An 18443-nucleotide genomic window follows, 5' to 3' on the forward strand; every position below is an offset into this window, starting at 1 on the left:
ATTTGGTCAGAAGCTATGACGATACGTGACGTTTCAAAACAATTGTCACGTATTCACGTGACAATATCATCGCATACAGATGAATTATGATTCGAGAATAATTAGAAATTTATTAACACAACTAATAACTTATGGAAGTCGGATGTACAGATTTAAAAGTTAGATCACCTGGGCTAAGAACACACCGTTGGATTTCGCGGTTCATTATATCTTTCAGCAGTAGTCCTGCTTCGACAGGCTTTATCAGCGTTTCCGCCGTTCCGATTGTAATATGAAATTTTTGTGTAGGCGAAAGAGGTATTCCAGTATCCTTTGCAGTTAAATGGACCTCAACTAGCATAACACGTGAATCCCAAATAATACTCTTTCCGGTGATATCAAAAGAGTATTCGGCCAGAGCACCGGCCTCCACCTTCTTCACATAGAATTCCCAGATATCTTCCTGTATTTTCGACTCACTGACATGCATCAATGTCACATGGAATTCACTTTGAACTCGTTTGTTTTCAAGCAAAAAATTCCAAAAGGTACAGTCGGCCCCATGCTTCCTGAGCAACTTTGGAACCAGCGCTTTAAACAGTTCGGGATCAGGAATGGCAAGTGCAACATAATTTAGTTTTTTCCGTTTGATTAGTGGGAGTTCTAGATTCTGCTGTTTAGGATTCGCTGGATTTTCTTTCGCTGAACGCTTAATTGATTTCTCAGTACGGAATGCAGAATTGACTTGATCTCTAGCTGGAGCATAGTCCAGTGCAACTCGAATACTTTCGTCCAGCTCCCTATCAGAGATAGTTCTGTTGATCAGACAAGGATACTTTTCTGAAATTAAGTCAATGATTCTCCGCAAATTAATTTCCAAAGGAGCATTAATAGGAAGATCGATTACCAGATCAAACATATCTCGATCAGGTGTAAATCTCACATCGACGGGCTGGAATCTGGTCAAGAATCCGCTCATGATTTTCTGGACCTTATCTTGTGTATCTGTCGCAGCTTGAATAGTCTGGTGATTATTTCCTCGTTTCTGAACACGATTAAATGTCGTTTTCAAGATTTCCTCGCGTGACTGGGTATTGTGTAAAAAATGAATTGCAATATATCGAATACGTTCAGTCGGCATGATATCCGGCATATCATTCCAGATCTGTAGACGCTCCTTTTTCAGATGATTGTTGCGATCGGCTATACATACCGGCTGAGATTTTAAACTTTCTGCAATCTTTGTGCAAAATATTTTGGCCTTTCCTCCCTTGCCAGTAATATTGTCATTTTGAATATGACCCCATCCCAATAAGTGATGCAGTGCTACGGATAACGTGGTCTTTCCACAGCCAATAGTAGCAACCGGAACTATAATGTACTTGTAGTCCTGGTCTTTGAGTTGTATCCGCACACGAAATGTCAGGGGACTGCGAGCATCAGAACACAATTCAACTTCATCCTCATCTTCCGGTCGCTCATCATTAATGATCTGGCTCGCCTCTTTTCCATAATAGTGCAAAAAAGCTTTGCGCAACTTTACGATTCCGTAGTTATTTTCATACATGGAAGCCGAATCCGGACTCTGCTGGAAGTAGAGCTTTGCAAAATTGAGATACTCAATTGTGATAGCTTTATGCTTCTTCAATCGGACTTTCCGATTTTCGAGCATTGCCCGAGTCGCTTCTCGCCAACCTCGGTACATCAGATATGGTTCCTCGAACTTGTACTTGAAGAAGAAATCGGCAAGAGCCTGCGAATCCGGAGATCGAGCTTGACAACGGACAACAAATCCTTCGACATCTTGTCCGTCCCATGAGCCCGTAACCGCACAGGCGTCCAAAAAATTCTTCATTTCCTCAAAGGAGAGCATTTCAAGGTATTTCGTCATCCGAAAGCCAAAAATATTTGCAAACTGGCACACGTTCACGAAAGGATAGGTTTTGAATTCAGAAATGTTAAGATTAAGACCGTGAAGATATAATCCAGCACGATCTGACTTATATTCCAAAATATGTTCTTCGAAAGCGTCATCACATAACTCTGCAACAGCAGTACAGTTCATATTCCGTAATGTAGCTGCCAAATCACGTTTAGTTAATCCTCTGGTTTTGAGACTCCGATTTATCCATTCTTCCCCGACCTCGGAATGACTTTTTTGCGATCCGGACCGCAATCCAGTGGAGTGCTTACTGCACACTAGAAGATTTCCATCTGGAAGTCCAGACATGAAAATGATACAACCGTTTTCTTTCTGAGTGAGATAGTAAGGCGCTCTGGTATTCTTCTTAACATAGTCCCACTATGGAAATTAGTCGTCGAGACGTAGTGGAGATAAAAAAACAACCAAATTCAACTTACTTTTGTCTCTACTGTCTCGTTGATATTAAAAAACTTGTCGTATCCTCTCGCAACAATTTCCATACAATCATTACCTTGCCCGTCTTTGCTGACGATCGAAAATAGTCCTCGAGCTCGACTAGGTAGGCGACCTTTCAAGTAATCGTATTCTGAAAACTTCCAACCGTGAATTTTCAAAGGCGACTGCCGCAGCTCAAAGACAGAATGCTTTACATGGATTACAGCATTCTTAGGTCCAGTCTGAGTTGCACATGTTTCTAGCTGCCTAAATAAATCACTTGAGCGCAACCGCTCCTCTGGACTGACCAAGACAAGAGCAAAAGGAAGTTCAATTATTTTTCCTGGTCGAGCATCATCGAGATTCTCTCTAATTGTATTTGATGAGCTGTAGAACGATACTGTGTCTTCAGCTGGTTCCAAGGTTGACATTTGGGCTGTTGAACTGCAAACACGAACCTGCCTTATAGAGTCACGACAGCAACCTCAGCTGAGATACTGTAAAATTCTGTTGATCTGTCAAAGACTAATATGCAGATATCGCAGAAAACAGTAGTAATTACAAGTCACTATGAATCAAGAACGAATAGCCAGAAATGGAGAAAACCTAATTTTTAATTATCTGTCAACCTTGGGACAGAGAACTCTCTCGCCTTAGTCTACAAATCCAAAATCTCAGAAATCACCAAAATTATTTGAGATACCGCCGATATAATATAAATGAAATAGATGATGACATTAGGGACAAAAATCAACTAAATAAACAATTTTTTTAGCACGTCAACTACAGCGCATAATTCCATAACAAGGAGCAAGACAAAAGATGATAATACGAATATAAACCAGAAAAATTGGATCAAACAGAGACAATATCATGCCTATTAATGGCTTCCTGATCGTTGAGAAGCAGCGATCCTGTCTCCTAAAGAAAGAGCCAAACCTTGGCCCTTGCTTCGAATACGTATATGACCAACAATACTACCAGATGGCTCCTTCTCAATGCTCAAATTAGCCAGAGCATCTTCGCCGAAGACAGATTTTGCATACATGTTCGCACTTAAGAACTGGCAATCGCCTTTCAGACTAGCTGCAGGTGTAAGCACAGACATATTAGTATACTCAACAAGACCATCGAGATAATCCTTAAGACTCATATCCTTCACACTAGCACTACTGCTAGCCGAATTGGTATTAATGTTGACCTTATTCTCCCATTCGAATTCGGTCCACATCGTTCGGAATTGGGTCTCAGTAACTGTTCCTGGATGGATGTAGTCCATTATATCAACATGCACGTCGTTGAGGATGACAATATTAGTTTCTAAGGATGACGAACCATCATACACAATATTGCCAAAAATGACGCCTGTGTCAGTAGAAGAAACTTTAATAGTGGCCTGCACGGAATAAAATGCGTGCGGACCAAGGTTCTGTGTGGTGGGTTTCTCAACGACTTTCAGATCACCGAGTGTAGCAAACTCTACACAGAGATTTTGCAGCGTATCAGTCGTCTGATTGACAAGAAGAACGTCCAAAACGATGTCAAACTGATGAACCTTCACATAAGCTTCTGCGTATACAGTGTCCGAGAAACCAGTGAGTTGCACGACCTTATTGAGCTTCGAGCTCAAGTCTTCAGTATCCGCTTCACTACCTGTAGCCTTTGTGATGTCGATCTCAAATGCATCCTCCTCGCTCACAGTAGCCTTCTTGGAAAGCTGTCGAATTCCCAAAGAGTCATCCACCTGAATCGCACTCTTGGCCTTCTCCAGACGATCTTTATCAGCTCGCTTAGATTCTTCGGCGACAACCATATCGTGAAATGCCAAATGAGTGTCTTCCAAGAAAATATCATCGATCATCTTAGCATTCTCCAAGTCCGATAATGATTTGATACAAGACATTATTCTGTCAACCGAATCCTCATCGATTGGCGCCTTAACAAAATTTGACTGACCAACACGAAGAACTGAAATCAAAATGAGCATGGCTTCGGCACGTAATAAATTTTTTTGCTTCTCATCGGATGAAATTTCCGAATATCGAAGAACTAGCTTCGTCAGAGCAGAAGCTAATGAAGACGCCAAGTAGTAGTCGCCGTCCAAAATCAGTTGCCTCAATGGAGGCTTAGAAGCAGATTTGACCGCTTCGAGCTTGGCTGCTGAGGCACTATCAGATGTAAGTGCAGACTCGGTGGCATATGTGCCATCAGGCAAAACTTTCCGTTGAGGCTTAGGCTTACTGCTGCCATTGACTTTTTCTTCCTCTAACCCTTCAACAGTACTATCAGTTACAGAATCAAGAAGACGTTGTTCAGACGAAAGAATCGGGATTTCCCCAATACTCTGGCGAATCTCCTTCCACGAAGCTTTGATGTCATCTTCCGAAGTAGAATACTGTCCAATAATCCAAAGAGCACCTCGGAAAACTTTGCCGCTTCGAACATCTCCCAAACTCGTGATAAGACGAGCCAAGATGGGCTCACGCAGAGCAGGATATTTTTCGACGACCTCTTTCACAAAAGTAATAATATCTGCAGCAGAAGCATTGTTGAAGTCGGCTATGAAATCCATCAGTAGATCAACAACAGCGGCTGCAACTTCAGCAAACTTAATCGCGCACTGATGGATGCAATGGATAAGAAGCTGGCGATATTCAACATTTTTGTCATAGTCGTGGTCAAGAGTTTTCTGAAGCTCTTTCTTCAAAAGAAGAATTACTGCCTGCACGTTCTTACTGGAAATCATCTCCAAAGATATATCGAGAGCTTTCTTGCGGACATCCAAATCTGGGCTAGAAAGTACACGTAAAATTTCCATGACGAGATCATCCAAAACACCTTCATGGCGCTTACGAAGTTGATCAACACGCTCAAGCACTATTAACTTGACATTATTATCAGACTCTTTAATGCTCAAATCGATGTATTTCCCAGCAGCAGCTTTGATAGCTACAGGGTTATTGGTCAGAGAAGTCAGTGCACTAGCGGCCTCATAAACCACAGTATTTGACGAAGCTTCCAATAGATCAAACACTAGACGAAGATAGCGACCTTTGTTCGATGTCTCCGTGAGAGCATCCTTTCTGATAAACTCGATGAATGCTAGCTGTAGCAATTCATCCATGGAGGGGATACCGGTGTAAGATTTGAGCAGGTACTGCCTTGCGGCCTCGGGATGAATGTTTGATATAGCGATAAATGCGTTACGCTTGCAAGTTGTGTCCGACTCATTCTGCAAAAAGGTTGTAACGAGCTCAGCAGCGTCCGGAATCAAATGCTCAGAAATCGAGAAAATAGAATAGACGGCAAAAACAGCATTCTTCCGAACATAGGCATGACGATGCTCAAGACAAGACCGAACAGAAGGAATGAGAGGCTCGAGAAGCTCCGGCTCTTTCAATTTCCCAAGAAAACGCAGGGTCGCACCTCGTATATACTCGTTCGGATGTTGAAGATCATTTCGAATGGCATTACTAAACAAGGAAATGCATTAGTAGTGATGAACAAAATAAATTGAGATAATTGCATTGACTGTTAGTTGTATACGTACCACACAAGAATCATCTCCTGCTTTAGCGTCTTTCCGTCCGGGTTATGTTTCGGACAGATCTCCCAGTAAAATTGCAGAAGCTTTTTCAATGACTTTGACTTTGAAGGCATCACGAATCGAATAACATGCATCAAAAGCTGCGGCATGGGATCACCGTTAAGCATAATCACAAGGATTCGTTTCATTGCTTCGACCTTGATTGGGTCGTTACCGCGCTCGAGCTGAAATTTCAGGTCCTGTACCGACGGCTGGTCGGCCGTAGAAGGCTCGTGAACTAGTGTGTACGAGAAAACCTCAGCCATCACGTTCGATCCACAGCTCGTGATAATGTGCAAATTGATTGATCGCAATAACAGCAAAATGGTCTGCTTGAGCTCTCTGTCTGCGCGGTTCTCGCGATAGCAAAGGAGTCGACTTTTAGATGCGACGTCGTGGTCTCTGCGGCAGCCGCGCAGTCTCGATATTGAGGCACTGCGAATATTATGGTCTGCTGTTGCTCGAGGGTTATGTAGAGAACTGAAAGTGGTGGTACAAAGTACAAGTAGTATTTAACATCAAAATACATTTTAATATGCAAAGTAATATACAAATCAACTATATTCATCCTGACTACCCGTTATTTCAAACACAAAAAGTCGACGGCCTGAATTTTCTACAGGTTTGATTAAAAGACTATAGTCGTTCTCCCCACCGAGCATGAACGAATGTTCGGATGAGCGCCAGCTTACTGGAGCGTCTTCAAATCCGTAGACAGTCATCAATGCCCACATAGTTGGCTTCATGGTGTCACTAAATCAGTTAGTGAATGCGATAAAAGCACACCCAGTCGTTAACTGCACTCACATTAAGTCATTGTAAATGTCGAGTAGCATTCGAGATGAGAGGAAACCTTTCATTCTGATCCTCGTCATATGAGCACCATTTTCTAGGTTACCAGACTTTACTACTCTCCTGGTCTCTGAATCACTTCGATCAAAAGACAACCTGCCCATCCACTCTAAAATGTCTTGTAAATCTTCGCAGATAACTTCATCTGTATACTGCATCTGTTCAGATCTCGTAGCAAAAAAATCTTTGGGTAGCTCAGCTACCGAAAGATCACAAGAAGGGACCACAATTTGTCCTATTGAGGTTACTTCGAACATCTGGGGATATTTTGTCGCTTCAAAGTAAGATGGAAGATCGCCTAGCAATCCGTCACCGGTCGATGAGAGAAATGTATAAATAAGGAACGGAACCGGTGCTCTGATCGGAGATTTTTCGCAAGCGTACATAATTCTGCTGAACATCTTTGAGCCAGTCATAAGTTTGGGACTTCGTAGATCAATTTCTATATCTGAATGCAAATTAGAAATAAAATTCAATGAGTTGTGACAGATACTCACTGTACCGCTTCTTATTATATTTGGATTGTGTCCCAACAAGACCAGCCTGCTCATAAATATCATGTGGTAGCGAAAGTCGTAGTTTTCCTGTTCAGTTAATATGAGCCCGACTTCAGAAACAGAACATAGCTTACCATTATATATGCAGTAGACTGGATCCGAGTCTATAGACGTCAACGAAAGAATAATGCAATTATCTAGAATGTCAAAACTAGGCTCTAAAAATTCTAAATTGGTACTTACTCTTTTTTATGTACTCATTCAAGAATTCTGACCGAAAGAACGATCCAAGTCCAGTAACTGTATGATAATATCTCCAATCCTTTTCACACAGTGATCCGTTCAATCGTTCATTGTGTGCCAGCACGTTGGAATACAAGTCCGATGGCACAATTATATCGACCTAGTAAGTATTAGCACATATATCTCTGAATCTCTAGTTTGGGAGCACTTCCTTGTCTGTTAAAATGATGTTCATCGATAGTTGTGAAAGGTCTCTTTGATTCCATAGAGTTCTGGTCTCGACATGGACATTCTGTCACGTACACTTTCTGTGCCGCCTCCGCTTTCAATATTGAAAAAGAGGTAGACATTTATTTGCTTGCTAGCATCGATAACTATAATTTTTATATTAATATCTTCCTCAATGAACTACTTCTATCCATAGAAACTCACTTTGTTCGCGGCTCTTGATTCAAGTAAATCTGATTATATGTCACGTGATAGTTACACAACGCCTCTGGCTACTAAGAGAGGCGAGAACGGCGGCTGCGGAGAGCCAGAACAATTCCAAACAAGGGAAGTCTGGATAACTGGTCAACTGAGTTACTATATTTTTGTGCACTGCCGCAGTTTCAGGTACTTGTCGTCATGTCCTACTGAATGGGACACATTAGTTATGTTTGATTTGTGAAAGGTACGTTTTTCGACATTATCGGTAAGCTCTGATATCTGTATTGCCACTTTTTTATCTATTGGAATTTGTTGCCCTCTGTTGCCCAGTTCTGCTGATATACTCATTCTTTCACTGCAAAGTCCTAATGATCAAATGACTTTTATTCTTTGAATATTGTATATATTAACTTTAGTGTTTCTAGTATGCGCAATTCTCAAGCCGCTTCGCATATATCGATTGGACAGACAAGGACATCGCCAATTCATCCTCTTTACATTTCGCCTCTATTCAACTCTTTATACAATATCTCGAGCGAGAGCTTATTTCGTCCTGCATTAGAGCGTGCAAGTTCATCAATCTCCACAGCTTCCACGTCAACAACTGTTCCTCAAGTCGACGTCTTTAGCTGGAGCGCGACCCGTCAAGAGACTAATCATAGCTACTCTTCCGAGAATTCGCCCGGAGCCGAAATCACGGAATACAGCGAGATTTATAGATACAGACTGTCTCATAATCAATCGCAGTCTGAAATCGAGGTCGAGACGCGATCTACTACACCGGTATCCGACGAGACCATAATGCCGGTTCCTACCTTGGAGCACCAAGAGATTGGTGTTGATAACAATTCACAGAAGAAGAATCTAGTTTCTTCTATTCTGACAAAAGAAATACAAGAAACGACTCGGCAAATCCCTGCAATTACTTCGCCTCCATTACCTTTGCCCCTTGAGTCATATCAAGACACAATCCATACCGAGCGAGAACTAGCTACTTCCTGCTCCTCTTATCTACGGTCAGGATCCAAATTTGAAGGGACACAGCAGTCTGGGAGTTCGACTTACAAAGTACATGTGGAACTCAAACACGTAAATATGTCGGACTCATTCATTTGCGGATATCTTCATATCCAAGGACTAACTGAAGACCACCCTACCCTAACGACCTATTTCGAAGGAGAAATTATCGGACCCAAGCACTCATTTTTGACTAAAAGGTGGGACGCGTCGAAATCTACAGATATAGCACATTGGGCGCGCTTTCCTTCCTGGCGTCCATTCGCTCAACTGGCGAAACGCCCAGAATATCGCCATATGGACTTCGAGAGTCGGGACCATATATTTATGCGATGGAAAGAATGTTTTTTAGTTCCCGATCATCGAGTTCGGGATATAAACGGTGCATCGTTTGCCGGATTTTACTACATTTGCTTTAATCAGATCGAAGGCTCCATCTCGGGGTTATATTTCCATTTGAGCTCTGAAAAGTATCAGCAATTGGATCTTTCACATGTTCCGGATCATGGTCGACAATATGCGTATGAGTTTCGTTAATTTGTAAAGAATGTATGGTGGTTTTAGACTGGTAATTGTACTGAATAAATGCGGTTATATGTATTGCAGGATAGATCGACACTCAGTTTGAATATCCGCTAATGCATGAAATCTTTGAATTTTGATAGGAAATAATGATGATATTGAATAACATTGATAGCAGATAGACTGAGGACAATATAGATAGTTAATACGTTCGAGAAGAGAAACTAGGCGCAACAGATTATATAATCATATCTCACGTGCATGGCCAAGAGTGTCACACCTTTGAACAACCAGCTGCTTGGCTTATCAACTGGCAAATTGTCCGATTTTTCCTGGGCGAATAAACCACCTGCAATCGTGTACTGATACGCGTTCAGGATATTTACAGAAATCGCGTAAACTAATATCAACTCAGAGACCCTGAGGGTTTGATCCTAGATCTGGATGGATAGAGACTTGGGTGAGTCTTTGTTGGAGACATCCGATCATGGTTCGCCTTTGGAACATCCAGATTCGGATGTACCCTTGGATCCACACATGCTGTATACCGCTGCCGCGCACGCGGAGAACCGATTGCTGAGCGACTCGACCACGAGAGCAGCAGTGGAGGCGGCGGCCGTGGCTGCAGTTAATGCGCTTGCCAATAGTCTGGACGGATCGACCGAGTTGGCACCTACAGAAGATCATGTATCTGATGTGACTCAGAATACTGGGCCAGATGACGTTGATGAACATGATTTTATTGTGGAATCTCGCGAGGATGGGAAACTGACTGGAGAGAACGAACTGTCTGCACTGCATGATGCAGACCAATCTGCATTCTCCTCTACCTGGCCTGGGTTCCAGATGATGTCGTCCGATATTGGCGACATGGCGCCGCTGATCCAATCGAAATCGTTCACGTCCACAGAACAAGTAATTGTATTCCATTGTCCAGTTCCCGGTTGTCTGTCGAAAACGTACGCGAAGCGGGGCCGCAGAGCGATCATGAGACATCTTAGTCAACGTAAGGATCCCGAACATGTTGCAGCCTTTGCGCTCTATGGTCGAACCCGAACTACAATGACAAAACGAGAAAGGTCCCGAAAGACTTCAGCTACATACCGGGAAAAGCATCAAGACATCGCGACAAGATTGGCTGACGAACAGGGAACTCCATACCTAGCACCGCTTTACAATTCTGTACTTGTGAAAAAGCATGAAGCTTACCTCCGTAAAAAAATCAGGGCCGCTTTGGATGCCGTTGAAGAGCCGAGTTGGCCAACGAGTGTACTTGATCAAATCGAGAAAATGAAAGCAAATTCACATTCTTCTTCTACTGCACCTGTTGGTGCTATTAAACCAGAAGAACCTAATGAAATGCGAGTCAATATATTTTGGTTACTGCAAGAGCTCGACGGCAGTTTTCCATATCGTCATGGGGCTGATATAGTAAGCTCACTGCTTGCTTCTGAGCAAATATACCGTCACAGACTGCATGAATTACAGAACCGTTACCCCGAACGAAATCAAGATATAGCATCGGCACTCACACAACTTGAACACCCAGAACTACTACAATATTCTGGGGATAGATACAAAGAATGGAAAAAAGCCCAGGACCTACAACGTGCCCGGCAGAAACTTGACCTTGAACGTTATAAAAACGAGTGCGAAGAAGTGATGGAGAAATTTAAAGAATGGCGCGAAGAACGTACACCAGAAGGATTTGAGCGCAAAGTAAAACAAGAAATGGAGAAATGGCGTACCAAAGTCGCCGAAAAGCTAAGAGACCAGTGGGTCACAAAGGCAGCCAACGCAAATCCACATTCTGCATCTCTAGATTCCATCCATGCTTCGGCTGAGGAAATTCCAGCAGGTCATCAGGACCCTAAGTCTGATGACGAAATGGATCCTGATCAAGTCGTGGCTGTCGCTGTTCAGGCTTTGAACAATGCCAGCTAATCGAAACAGAGAAAATTGTTCGCTTGTTTGAATTTATTCACACACTTCACATGATTTATGATGACTTGTTATAATATAATACACAATAATCCCACCCAAGGGCCGAACTTAAAAAGAATGGAACCAGTGCGAAACTGATATAGAATATTTACAGATTAAACCTCTCAGCCCTTCCATACCACCTTCCGAAACTTTCCCAGATTGTTTCACGACGTTCTTATCTTATCACCGTCATAACACCAATCCAATTTATGGGCATTCCTCCTACTAGATAATCACAGTAATCCCCCACCCATACCTTCCACACATACCTTCAACCCAGTATGCTTAACCCAGCCAATGACAAAATTAATAAAAAAAAAAGTACTATGCTAAAGGAACCTTGAGACAGAAATGATTTCAGAAATGGACACAGAGAAAAAAGCTGCGCATAAGTCCACTGCCAAACTTGTCTTAAAAACAAAATAAGTATGGACCAGAAGAGTATACGCAAACATTGATATATCAAGGACAAAGATAGTTGGAATAAGATCGGTTGAAAACTTGAGAAAATTTCTTACACATATTTTCTTAGGCCATGTTGTGATATTGACCTCCTCTTCGCTCTTTGTGATGATATCCATTTGTTTGGTTGTAATGATGGGAGTTGTTGCTCGGCCCAGTATTTGTTCCAGAGGTATCAGAACGACCACTAGATTCAGAACGCGCCCCTCCACCTTTGGTCATTGGTCCGTGGCCTGCATGGGTATGAGAACTCAGATCGCGACCTGTCGTAGATGAAAGGCCGGCATTGATCATGGTATTTCCAGATGTTTGATTACGGTATCGTTCGACGAGCCAGGCACATTTGGATCCCCATTTGGATCCGCGCAAGGACACCATATGGCGCTTGATTTGCGCGGCAACAAGGTCTCGATGCTGCTTCGATGCATTGTTCAAAATATATTGGATCAAATAGTTTCCATGGGCATCCGAAGCAACTAAAATGCAATTGTCAATAATCTAATCCGGTAAAAAAAGTGCTTTATCTTACTATCAATCAGCGGAATCCGAGGTCTGTCAGCTCGACCGTCGCAGATACGCGCAAGATATCTATCAATAATCTCGGGACCTCCGAATTTAAGCATCTTCTCGATCACTTTTGATGCACATTGATCCATCGAATACTGGACCGCATTCTGAATGATCTCATCCAAGGCCCGTTTCTGGTCCTCCTGCGCTCCGTATTCAATTATGTGTTGGATAACCCAATTACCCCATTGTCCTCGCGCGATAACATCAAGATTCGCAAGTACTTCCTCGATGCAGGGTCGTTTTTCAGATTCTATGCAATTCTCAAAAATATTCTGCACGACCAGACTGCCAGTCTCGCCAAGCGCAACTTGGGTCCATAGACCAGTCAATTCTTGATTAACATAATGCATTATTGCTGGTGGAGTGCCTTCCCATCGCAATTCAAACAGCTTTTGCCACACGTGACAAGCATACCGATGAACTACTGTTTCCGCAACACGTCTCAATAGTTCCATCACCATTTCGGCCTTGATATCCTCGGCGACACAGTCCAGAGCCTTCTGAACTACGTGGCAGCCAAACGCATCCATGGAGAGAGATAAAACATTTCCACGGATTGCGTTGGCAATCCCATGCACTTGATCCGGAGTACCATGCTCAAAGCAGCGCTGAACTAGAAAATTGCCAAATCGATTAATCATCAACGGGTAAGCTTGCTCAACAATAGACTCAATGATGGAGTAGCGCTGTTCTTGTGTGCCAATTTTGAGCTTTTGCTGTAAGAAGATTGAGGCTTGCTGATCGTTATTGCTTACAATTTTTTGAACAATATAGCTCCAATCACAGTTGACAGGCTTTTCTAGCAGATGCCTATAGTTGATAGGCTCCGTCAAAGTGATGAAGGTGGACTGCTGAGATGTTGGCGCCACAGATTGCTTCCACTGACCAGATGGCTTGAACTCCTGACTATGTGCAGATAATTGAGATCCAGATGTGCCGAAGGATGCCTCCGAAACGGCGTTCCAAGTAACAGCACTGTCGCTACTACTCTGCTGTCTCTGTCTTGAAGGATCTGGTGAAGGAGGTGTCTGGCTGTTCCAGCCCTGAGTGAAGTTCGCATTAAGACTCTTTGCCGTAGCTGACTCGAGATGGAGTTGTAGCCCAGACACACTCGAGGAAGAAGTAAACATTTCAGAGTGGTTCAAATTCGAAGAGTTACTGCATGGCTGACTATACGTAGCACTGCTGGGAATGTGTCGCCAAATGTTTCCTTCGGAAGCTGAGTAGGAATTCAATGTCCCGCTGTAGAACCCAGAGGAGGTGCAAGTATTGCTGTTTGCAGAAGGATCAGCAAGCTGAGCAGTTGGCTCAAAGGAATCTGGGGATGTGAACGGCCAGATATGCTGACTGGTAGAAGCAGAAGGAGCGATGGTAGGTTCAATGATGTTGTTAATCTTCTGCTGAATGGATTGCAATTCGAGCTGAAGTCGAAGTAGCTCTGGAGTTGCTTGGGGTATTGGCGATTTATTCTCTTGACAACCTGCTGCTGATCCCAGCGGATCAGATATCCCATCGAGGGCAGAGGTGGAGATTACATCAGAAGAAGGAGAAGAGATTTCAGACGCGTCAGCTGCCGACTGCGCAAGAAGGATCTTTTTTTGAAGCCGGATCAGCTTAGCCTGACTATCAAGCTTTGCAATCAGTGAATCACGATCAGCCTTTGAAGGAGAAGACGAAGACGCAACTTTGACACCACTCGTGAGGTTATGCGCGTTGTTGTCGACTTGCAGTGGTTGAGCTGGAGACCGGAAAGAGTCATGCACATACGAAGGGTTAGAAGGCGAATGCGACGAAACAGAAGCCGATACAGAAGCGATCGACGACGAGAATGAAGGCCGTCCTTGGCCAGACAAGTTCGGGCTTTGCGCAGCAACAAGATTAGAGTCCGAGATTGAAGAGGCAATGGACAAGTCATACATGAGCGCTTGAGGCAGGATCAGTCCTCTATCTGAAGAGGCCGAATCCTCCACGTCGCGTCCACCCATGTGGATAAGCAGGAGTTGATGACGTAGTGAACGTAGCGAATGTAGTCAGCGTATTGACCGTATTGAAGACAAGAACACAGAAGCACCTTGAAACCAGGTAAACGCAAATCTACACAGTTGTAGGTACAAGTCCTCAGAGAAGTAACACTAACAGCGAGAAGAAGGAGAAGAAAGAGAAAACAAAAAGCTCTCGGCGACGAAGTGGTGGGTAGAGCGGCGCACTGGTCCCGCATTTAGAACATGAACGCGATGGCGATGGTCATCTGGCCGCGTGCCACCGTCGATCAAAACAAACCCAACGCGTCGGGGACGGCGGCAAGCGGCGGCAACTGCGGGACTATACCTAAAGCAGAGCGCGCCGCGCATACGTCGTTGCCAGGGCAACTTGTACACCCTGCCATCTGCATGGAAGGTTGAACGGACCCTTCTATGGGGGCCCGACGAATGGAACTGCGCAGAATAGTAATAAGTAGAGACTATATATAAACCATAACTCCAGTACAAGATGCATATTAAATAAAAAATAATTAAAAATTCTGATAGTTAGGCGGCGGCTGATGGGGGTGCTACAGTGGCAGATACTGGAACTTCACTGTTCCCGTTTCGTGTTGCTCCGTTCTTCCTTTTTCTTCCAGTTCGCTTCCGAGTCGCCATGGCTTCACATCCTGGACAGTTATGTAAAATCTCATGAGCAAACAGATCACAGTCGATACAGAACTGCCGTCGACATAAGGGACATTGAAAACGTCCGGTCGATGTTGACTGGCCTGAGTTGTCTCCGCCCGGGAGAGCTGCAATGATCGGTTCGTTTCCTTCGGAAATTTGCAGTCGAATTGGATTAGTAGGAAGAAATGCAAAAGGTTTCCGACAAGCATAACATTCGCTGGCATGCTTGGCTTCTTCCCAGGCCAACTCCCTCCAGTTCCGTAAAGGCAAAAGATGATGGTAAGAACGAGCTAAGTGGGTCGATAGAATCAACGTCAGTCCACACGATGGGCATTCTGTAGGCAAGGAGCAGACTTTGATTTTACAACGAGGACAAATATATCCCCCCTTAACCAGTCTTGTATGACAACCGCAGAACGAAGGCACAGATTCGATTATTCGGCTCGGAAAACCCATCCGCATCAACTTCGAGCCGGAACCTATTTTGTTACCCGTAGCAGCAGGCGGAGTACTTGCTGAGAGTAGAAGCTCTTTGAAATGCTGTTCGTTCAATACTACGCCATAGGTAGATACATTATCTCCGTCGTTTGTTTGCTTGCAGATCTCCTTGCATATAGCCACTTCGGCGGCAAGTCCGACGATCCGAACGCGAACCTGCTCGGATTTTAATGTAGCAATAGTTTTATGTATATCTCCAGGGTCGCAGGATAAGAGGGAGCCGAATATAATGACAATTTCTTTGGTTCCGTGGGAAGGAACATGGCTTTTGAGTTGGTTGGAATAGTAAAACAAAAATATACCATATACTTACTAAAGTGCTCCTCGAGCCATTTCAAGAGAATTCTGCAGTGAAGGATCGCCACTGGGTTCTTGCTTTTTGAGTGCCTGTAAGGCGGAGATGTGATCATTAGGATTTCCCCCGAGTTGAGAAATCAATGCTGCTAGACCATCTTTCATTCCAATAATTCCTAATTGAGAAATCGGGTTTTGCTCAAAATAATCTGTGATAAACTGAATTGAGTACGTAAGGCTGAGTTGATATCTGGTTGGACGTAGATCCTTATCTGCCATAGCATTGCTGAGATCAATAATCAACATGAGATGTCTGATTATGCCTCTTTGCAGCGGTGTCTGCTCATAATACAATCGTTTTCGCTTCTTCGACTGCACCAAGTCTGCAACAGCAGAAGCAAGACTTCCACCTTCGTCCTCTTGCACAATATCCCATGGTCTCTGAATCGAATCTTCCCAGACATATCCTCCGCCGGTCGCTGATCTCAGCTCGGAGTTAGAATTTCTAGTTGCTCGACTGGCTTGCCGGGTCGTCATACGCGAGCCGGATCTGTTTTGATGATCAATTTCCGGAGATGAAAGTTGATCATATGAACCATCAGAATCGGACATTTTGTTAGTGTATTATAATTTATGTGTGAGTAATAAGTTTTGCTCTATAATTTGTACTTTATTTAATGTTGGCACTTTAAGCGGCGCAGTATTTAGAAGAGCAGGACGTGCGCCGCACGTGGTGTTTTGAAACCATCTACAAACTATCACTCAGCTATAAAGTTACAAAATATTATTAAATATTATTAAAAATCATCTAACTAGATCAATATAATACAACACCAATGATGCGCCATTCTTGAACAAACTGGGATTATACATTTTAAGCGGGATATAAGCGAGGTTGCAAATATCTAAATCAAGGATATCAAGATAACTGAAGGACTGCACAGAAATTGAGGCAAACAATAAATCAATACGAACAAGTGATATTTAATATCAAATTGGTACTCCGTATTTTTTGGGCAAATTTTCAGGATTGGGAACGATTGTCTCCAAACTCTTCCTCCGAAGTACCCATCCATTCATCTTCAGTGATGCTGTGCCAAAAAGCCCATAAGCCATAAAAACTGAAAAGTGTGAACAAACAGGCAAACATAGACCCATCTATTTTACCGTGCGTATCCGAGCAAATGTACCGCGAGACGACAAATTCAAAAATTTGTGCTATAACAAACAGCAAGAACGAGAACATTAGCAGAAGCGCGGGCCTCCATTCGCGGAGTAGACGTATGGCTAGATTAAGCTCACATATCATATAAACGACGATAGCAATTATAGGAAAAAGTAAGTAGACAGTATACACGGCGTAATTCCGTAGTAAAGTCGGGTTACCAGGAGCTGAATCAAACGTGCCAGTCCAGTCAAATGCGGAATCTAGAGCAATATACCCAGTACCAATGAAAAATGCAAGACCGGATAGAAGACTCAGTGACAGTGATAGGAAGCCACCGTCTGGAAGAAGCTGGTAAGCAACAGCACCATTGACAATCAAGAGCCACGCAGTTGAACAAGTAGCGCCAATCTCAATAGCGCTAAAATAAGCCAATATACGATAATTGAAAATAAATCCTCCGTTGGCAAAAATGGCTGCTATCGACGCAATCATATAAGAAAAGAAAAGCAGCTGCATTTCATGGCGCCCCACCGCACCCGGCCTCCGCTGTGCTGAGATTATGAAGATCAAGCAAGAGACAGCTGCAAAAAAGGAAATTAGGACTAATCCTAAGTTCTGAATCCGGCCATTATGAACCGTGGAAAACCCCCGTAGAGGGCAGTATGCGAGACTTTCGTCGTAGGCCTGGAAAAGCTATATCAAGAGAGGTCAGCTCAGGTGTGCGCTGGGAACATATTGATCCTTGCAGTGCAAAGTACGTACGTGACAAGCTGGCAAAGTAGAAAAAGAGCAGAATTTCTAGAAATAACGTTAGAAACTGTGAACAAGAGCAATCTGGCCATAAAATCAAAAGAGAACAAAAAAGCAGCCGTTTGGATAGTCGAATATCAGAAGCGACAAAATTAGCCAAAGACAAAGTAAACAAAGGACGGACGCCGGCAGAAAACCACTTACGTCGAAGTTTCCGTAGCGCGTCGCCATGGCAACCCTTCAGGAACAAAAATCTAGTCCACAATCTGTTCCAAAATACAGCGTAAGTCTCGAAAATTAAAATCAACTGAAATAGTCCAAAATCTCGTTCAATCCGACAAGGCTCGTGCTAAAACAAATATCTTGACCGTAGCCTGTCCTCTCTGTGACTTCCACACTAAAAGTTCGCAGCCGAGATGGCGCGGCGCGGGGGACCAACACTGCGGACAGCACAACACCCATATATAAGTAAGACGTCACAAAACACACAATATGTTTCCCGTAGTACGTAATGACCGTTGCGCAGCTGTTAAGGGACCACTACTGCGAGATACAGATGTCAGCACAGACAAAAACAAGC

General features: G+C 43.4%; 8 protein-coding genes across 8 annotated transcripts; 2 read left to right on the top strand and 6 right to left on the bottom strand.

Moving 5' to 3' along the window:
- Window positions 1-93: 93 nt before the first annotated feature.
- V1516DRAFT_680446 (RNA ligase-domain-containing protein) lies at window positions 94-2919 on the bottom strand. The gene is made up of 2 exons (XM_066923087.1): window positions 2341-2919; window positions 94-2281 (listed from the first exon to the last, which is right to left on the bottom strand). Exons 1-2 carry the CDS (start codon window positions 2767-2769, stop codon window positions 122-124), a joined length of 2589 nt encoding a protein of 862 aa, XP_066775879.1. The 5' UTR covers window positions 2770-2919; the 3' UTR covers window positions 94-121.
- A 135-nt stretch (window positions 2920-3054) lies between these two features.
- On the bottom strand, window positions 3055-6288 carry V1516DRAFT_680447 (adaptin N terminal region-domain-containing protein). Its single transcript, XM_066923088.1, has 2 exons — window positions 5889-6288; window positions 3055-5811 (listed from the first exon to the last, which is right to left on the bottom strand). The coding sequence occupies exons 1-2, from the start codon at window positions 6188-6190 to the stop codon at window positions 3219-3221; spliced, it is 2895 nt and encodes a 964-aa protein (XP_066775880.1). The 5' UTR covers window positions 6191-6288; the 3' UTR covers window positions 3055-3218.
- A 145-nt stretch (window positions 6289-6433) lies between these two features.
- V1516DRAFT_680453 (ribonuclease P 40kDa subunit-domain-containing protein) lies at window positions 6434-7916 on the bottom strand (the record flags this gene model as incomplete). The annotated part of the gene is made up of 6 exons (XM_066923089.1): window positions 7729-7916; window positions 7517-7676; window positions 7408-7470; window positions 7274-7360; window positions 6732-7224; window positions 6434-6677 (listed from the first exon to the last, which is right to left on the bottom strand). Coding segments are annotated over exons 1-6 (1136 nt in total), but the record flags the coding sequence as incomplete, so codon positions are not given.
- Window positions 7917-8070: 154 nt separating this feature from the next.
- On the top strand, window positions 8071-9675 carry V1516DRAFT_642180 (vacuolar import and degradation protein-domain-containing protein). The gene is made up of 2 exons (XM_066920116.1): window positions 8071-8210; window positions 8371-9675. The coding sequence occupies exon 2, from the start codon at window positions 8372-8374 to the stop codon at window positions 9497-9499; it is 1128 nt and encodes a 375-aa protein (XP_066775882.1). The 5' UTR covers window positions 8071-8210; window position 8371; the 3' UTR covers window positions 9500-9675.
- A 142-nt stretch (window positions 9676-9817) lies between these two features.
- Window positions 9818-11546, top strand: V1516DRAFT_680458 (uncharacterized protein). The gene has a single exon (XM_066923090.1). The coding sequence runs from the start codon at window positions 9929-9931 to the stop codon at window positions 11426-11428; it is 1500 nt and encodes a 499-aa protein (XP_066775883.1). The 5' UTR covers window positions 9818-9928; the 3' UTR covers window positions 11429-11546.
- A 452-nt stretch (window positions 11547-11998) lies between these two features.
- On the bottom strand, window positions 11999-13632 carry V1516DRAFT_628007 (armadillo-type protein; the record flags this gene model as incomplete). The annotated part of the gene is made up of 2 exons (XM_066919818.1): window positions 11999-12408; window positions 12462-13632. 2 exons carry the CDS (start codon window positions 13630-13632, stop codon window positions 11999-12001), a joined length of 1581 nt encoding a protein of 526 aa, XP_066775884.1.
- Window positions 13633-15030: 1398 nt separating this feature from the next.
- Window positions 15031-16482, bottom strand: V1516DRAFT_628049 (Ssl1-like-domain-containing protein; the record flags this gene model as incomplete). The annotated part of the gene is made up of 2 exons (XM_066919820.1): window positions 15031-15916; window positions 15965-16482. 2 exons carry the CDS (start codon window positions 16480-16482, stop codon window positions 15031-15033), a joined length of 1404 nt encoding a protein of 467 aa, XP_066775885.1.
- Window positions 16483-16719: 237 nt separating this feature from the next.
- Window positions 16720-18248, bottom strand: V1516DRAFT_680465 (chitin synthase III catalytic subunit). Its single transcript, XM_066923091.1, has 3 exons — window positions 18068-18248; window positions 17876-17911; window positions 16720-17806 (listed from the first exon to the last, which is right to left on the bottom strand). Exons 1-3 carry the CDS (start codon window positions 18092-18094, stop codon window positions 16970-16972), a joined length of 900 nt encoding a protein of 299 aa, XP_066775886.1. The 5' UTR covers window positions 18095-18248; the 3' UTR covers window positions 16720-16969.
- Window positions 18249-18443: the final 195 nt, after the last annotated feature.

The sequence above is a fragment of the Lipomyces oligophaga genome (genome assembly GCF_038497815.1).
Source record: "Lipomyces oligophaga strain CBS 7107 unplaced genomic scaffold V1516scaffold_7, whole genome shotgun sequence".
NCBI lineage: Eukaryota > Fungi > Ascomycota > Lipomycetes > Lipomycetales > Lipomycetaceae > Lipomyces > [Lipomyces] oligophaga.

Excerpts from the sequence above, each read along its gene's own strand:
- V1516DRAFT_680446 (XM_066923087.1), bottom strand. The coding sequence starts at position 2,769 with ATGTCAACCTTGGAACCAGCTGAAGACACAGTATCGTTCTACAGCTCA. Across the intron at positions 2,282-2,340 it reads ACGAGACAGTAGAGACAAAA|TGGGACTATGTTAAGAAGAA; the intron begins GTAAGTTGAATT and ends TAATTTCCATAG.
- V1516DRAFT_680447 (XM_066923088.1), bottom strand. The coding sequence starts at position 6,190 with ATGGCTGAGGTTTTCTCGTACACACTAGTTCACGAGCCTTCTACGGCC. Across the intron at positions 5,812-5,888 it reads CAGGAGATGATTCTTGTGTG|TAATGCCATTCGAAATGATC; the intron begins GTACGTATACAA and ends TTCCTTGTTTAG.
- V1516DRAFT_642180 (XM_066920116.1), top strand. The coding sequence starts at position 8,372 with ATGCGCAATTCTCAAGCCGCTTCGCATATATCGATTGGACAGACAAGG.
- V1516DRAFT_680458 (XM_066923090.1), top strand. The coding sequence starts at position 9,929 with ATGGATAGAGACTTGGGTGAGTCTTTGTTGGAGACATCCGATCATGGT.
- V1516DRAFT_680465 (XM_066923091.1), bottom strand. The coding sequence starts at position 18,094 with ATGGCGACGCGCTACGGAAACTTCGAC. Across the intron at positions 17,912-18,067 it reads CGCGCTACGGAAACTTCGAC|AAATTCTGCTCTTTTTCTAC; the intron begins GTAAGTGGTTTT and ends CGTTATTTCTAG. Across the intron at positions 17,807-17,875 it reads CTACTTTGCCAGCTTGTCAC|CTTTTCCAGGCCTACGACGA; the intron begins GTACGTACTTTG and ends CTCTTGATATAG.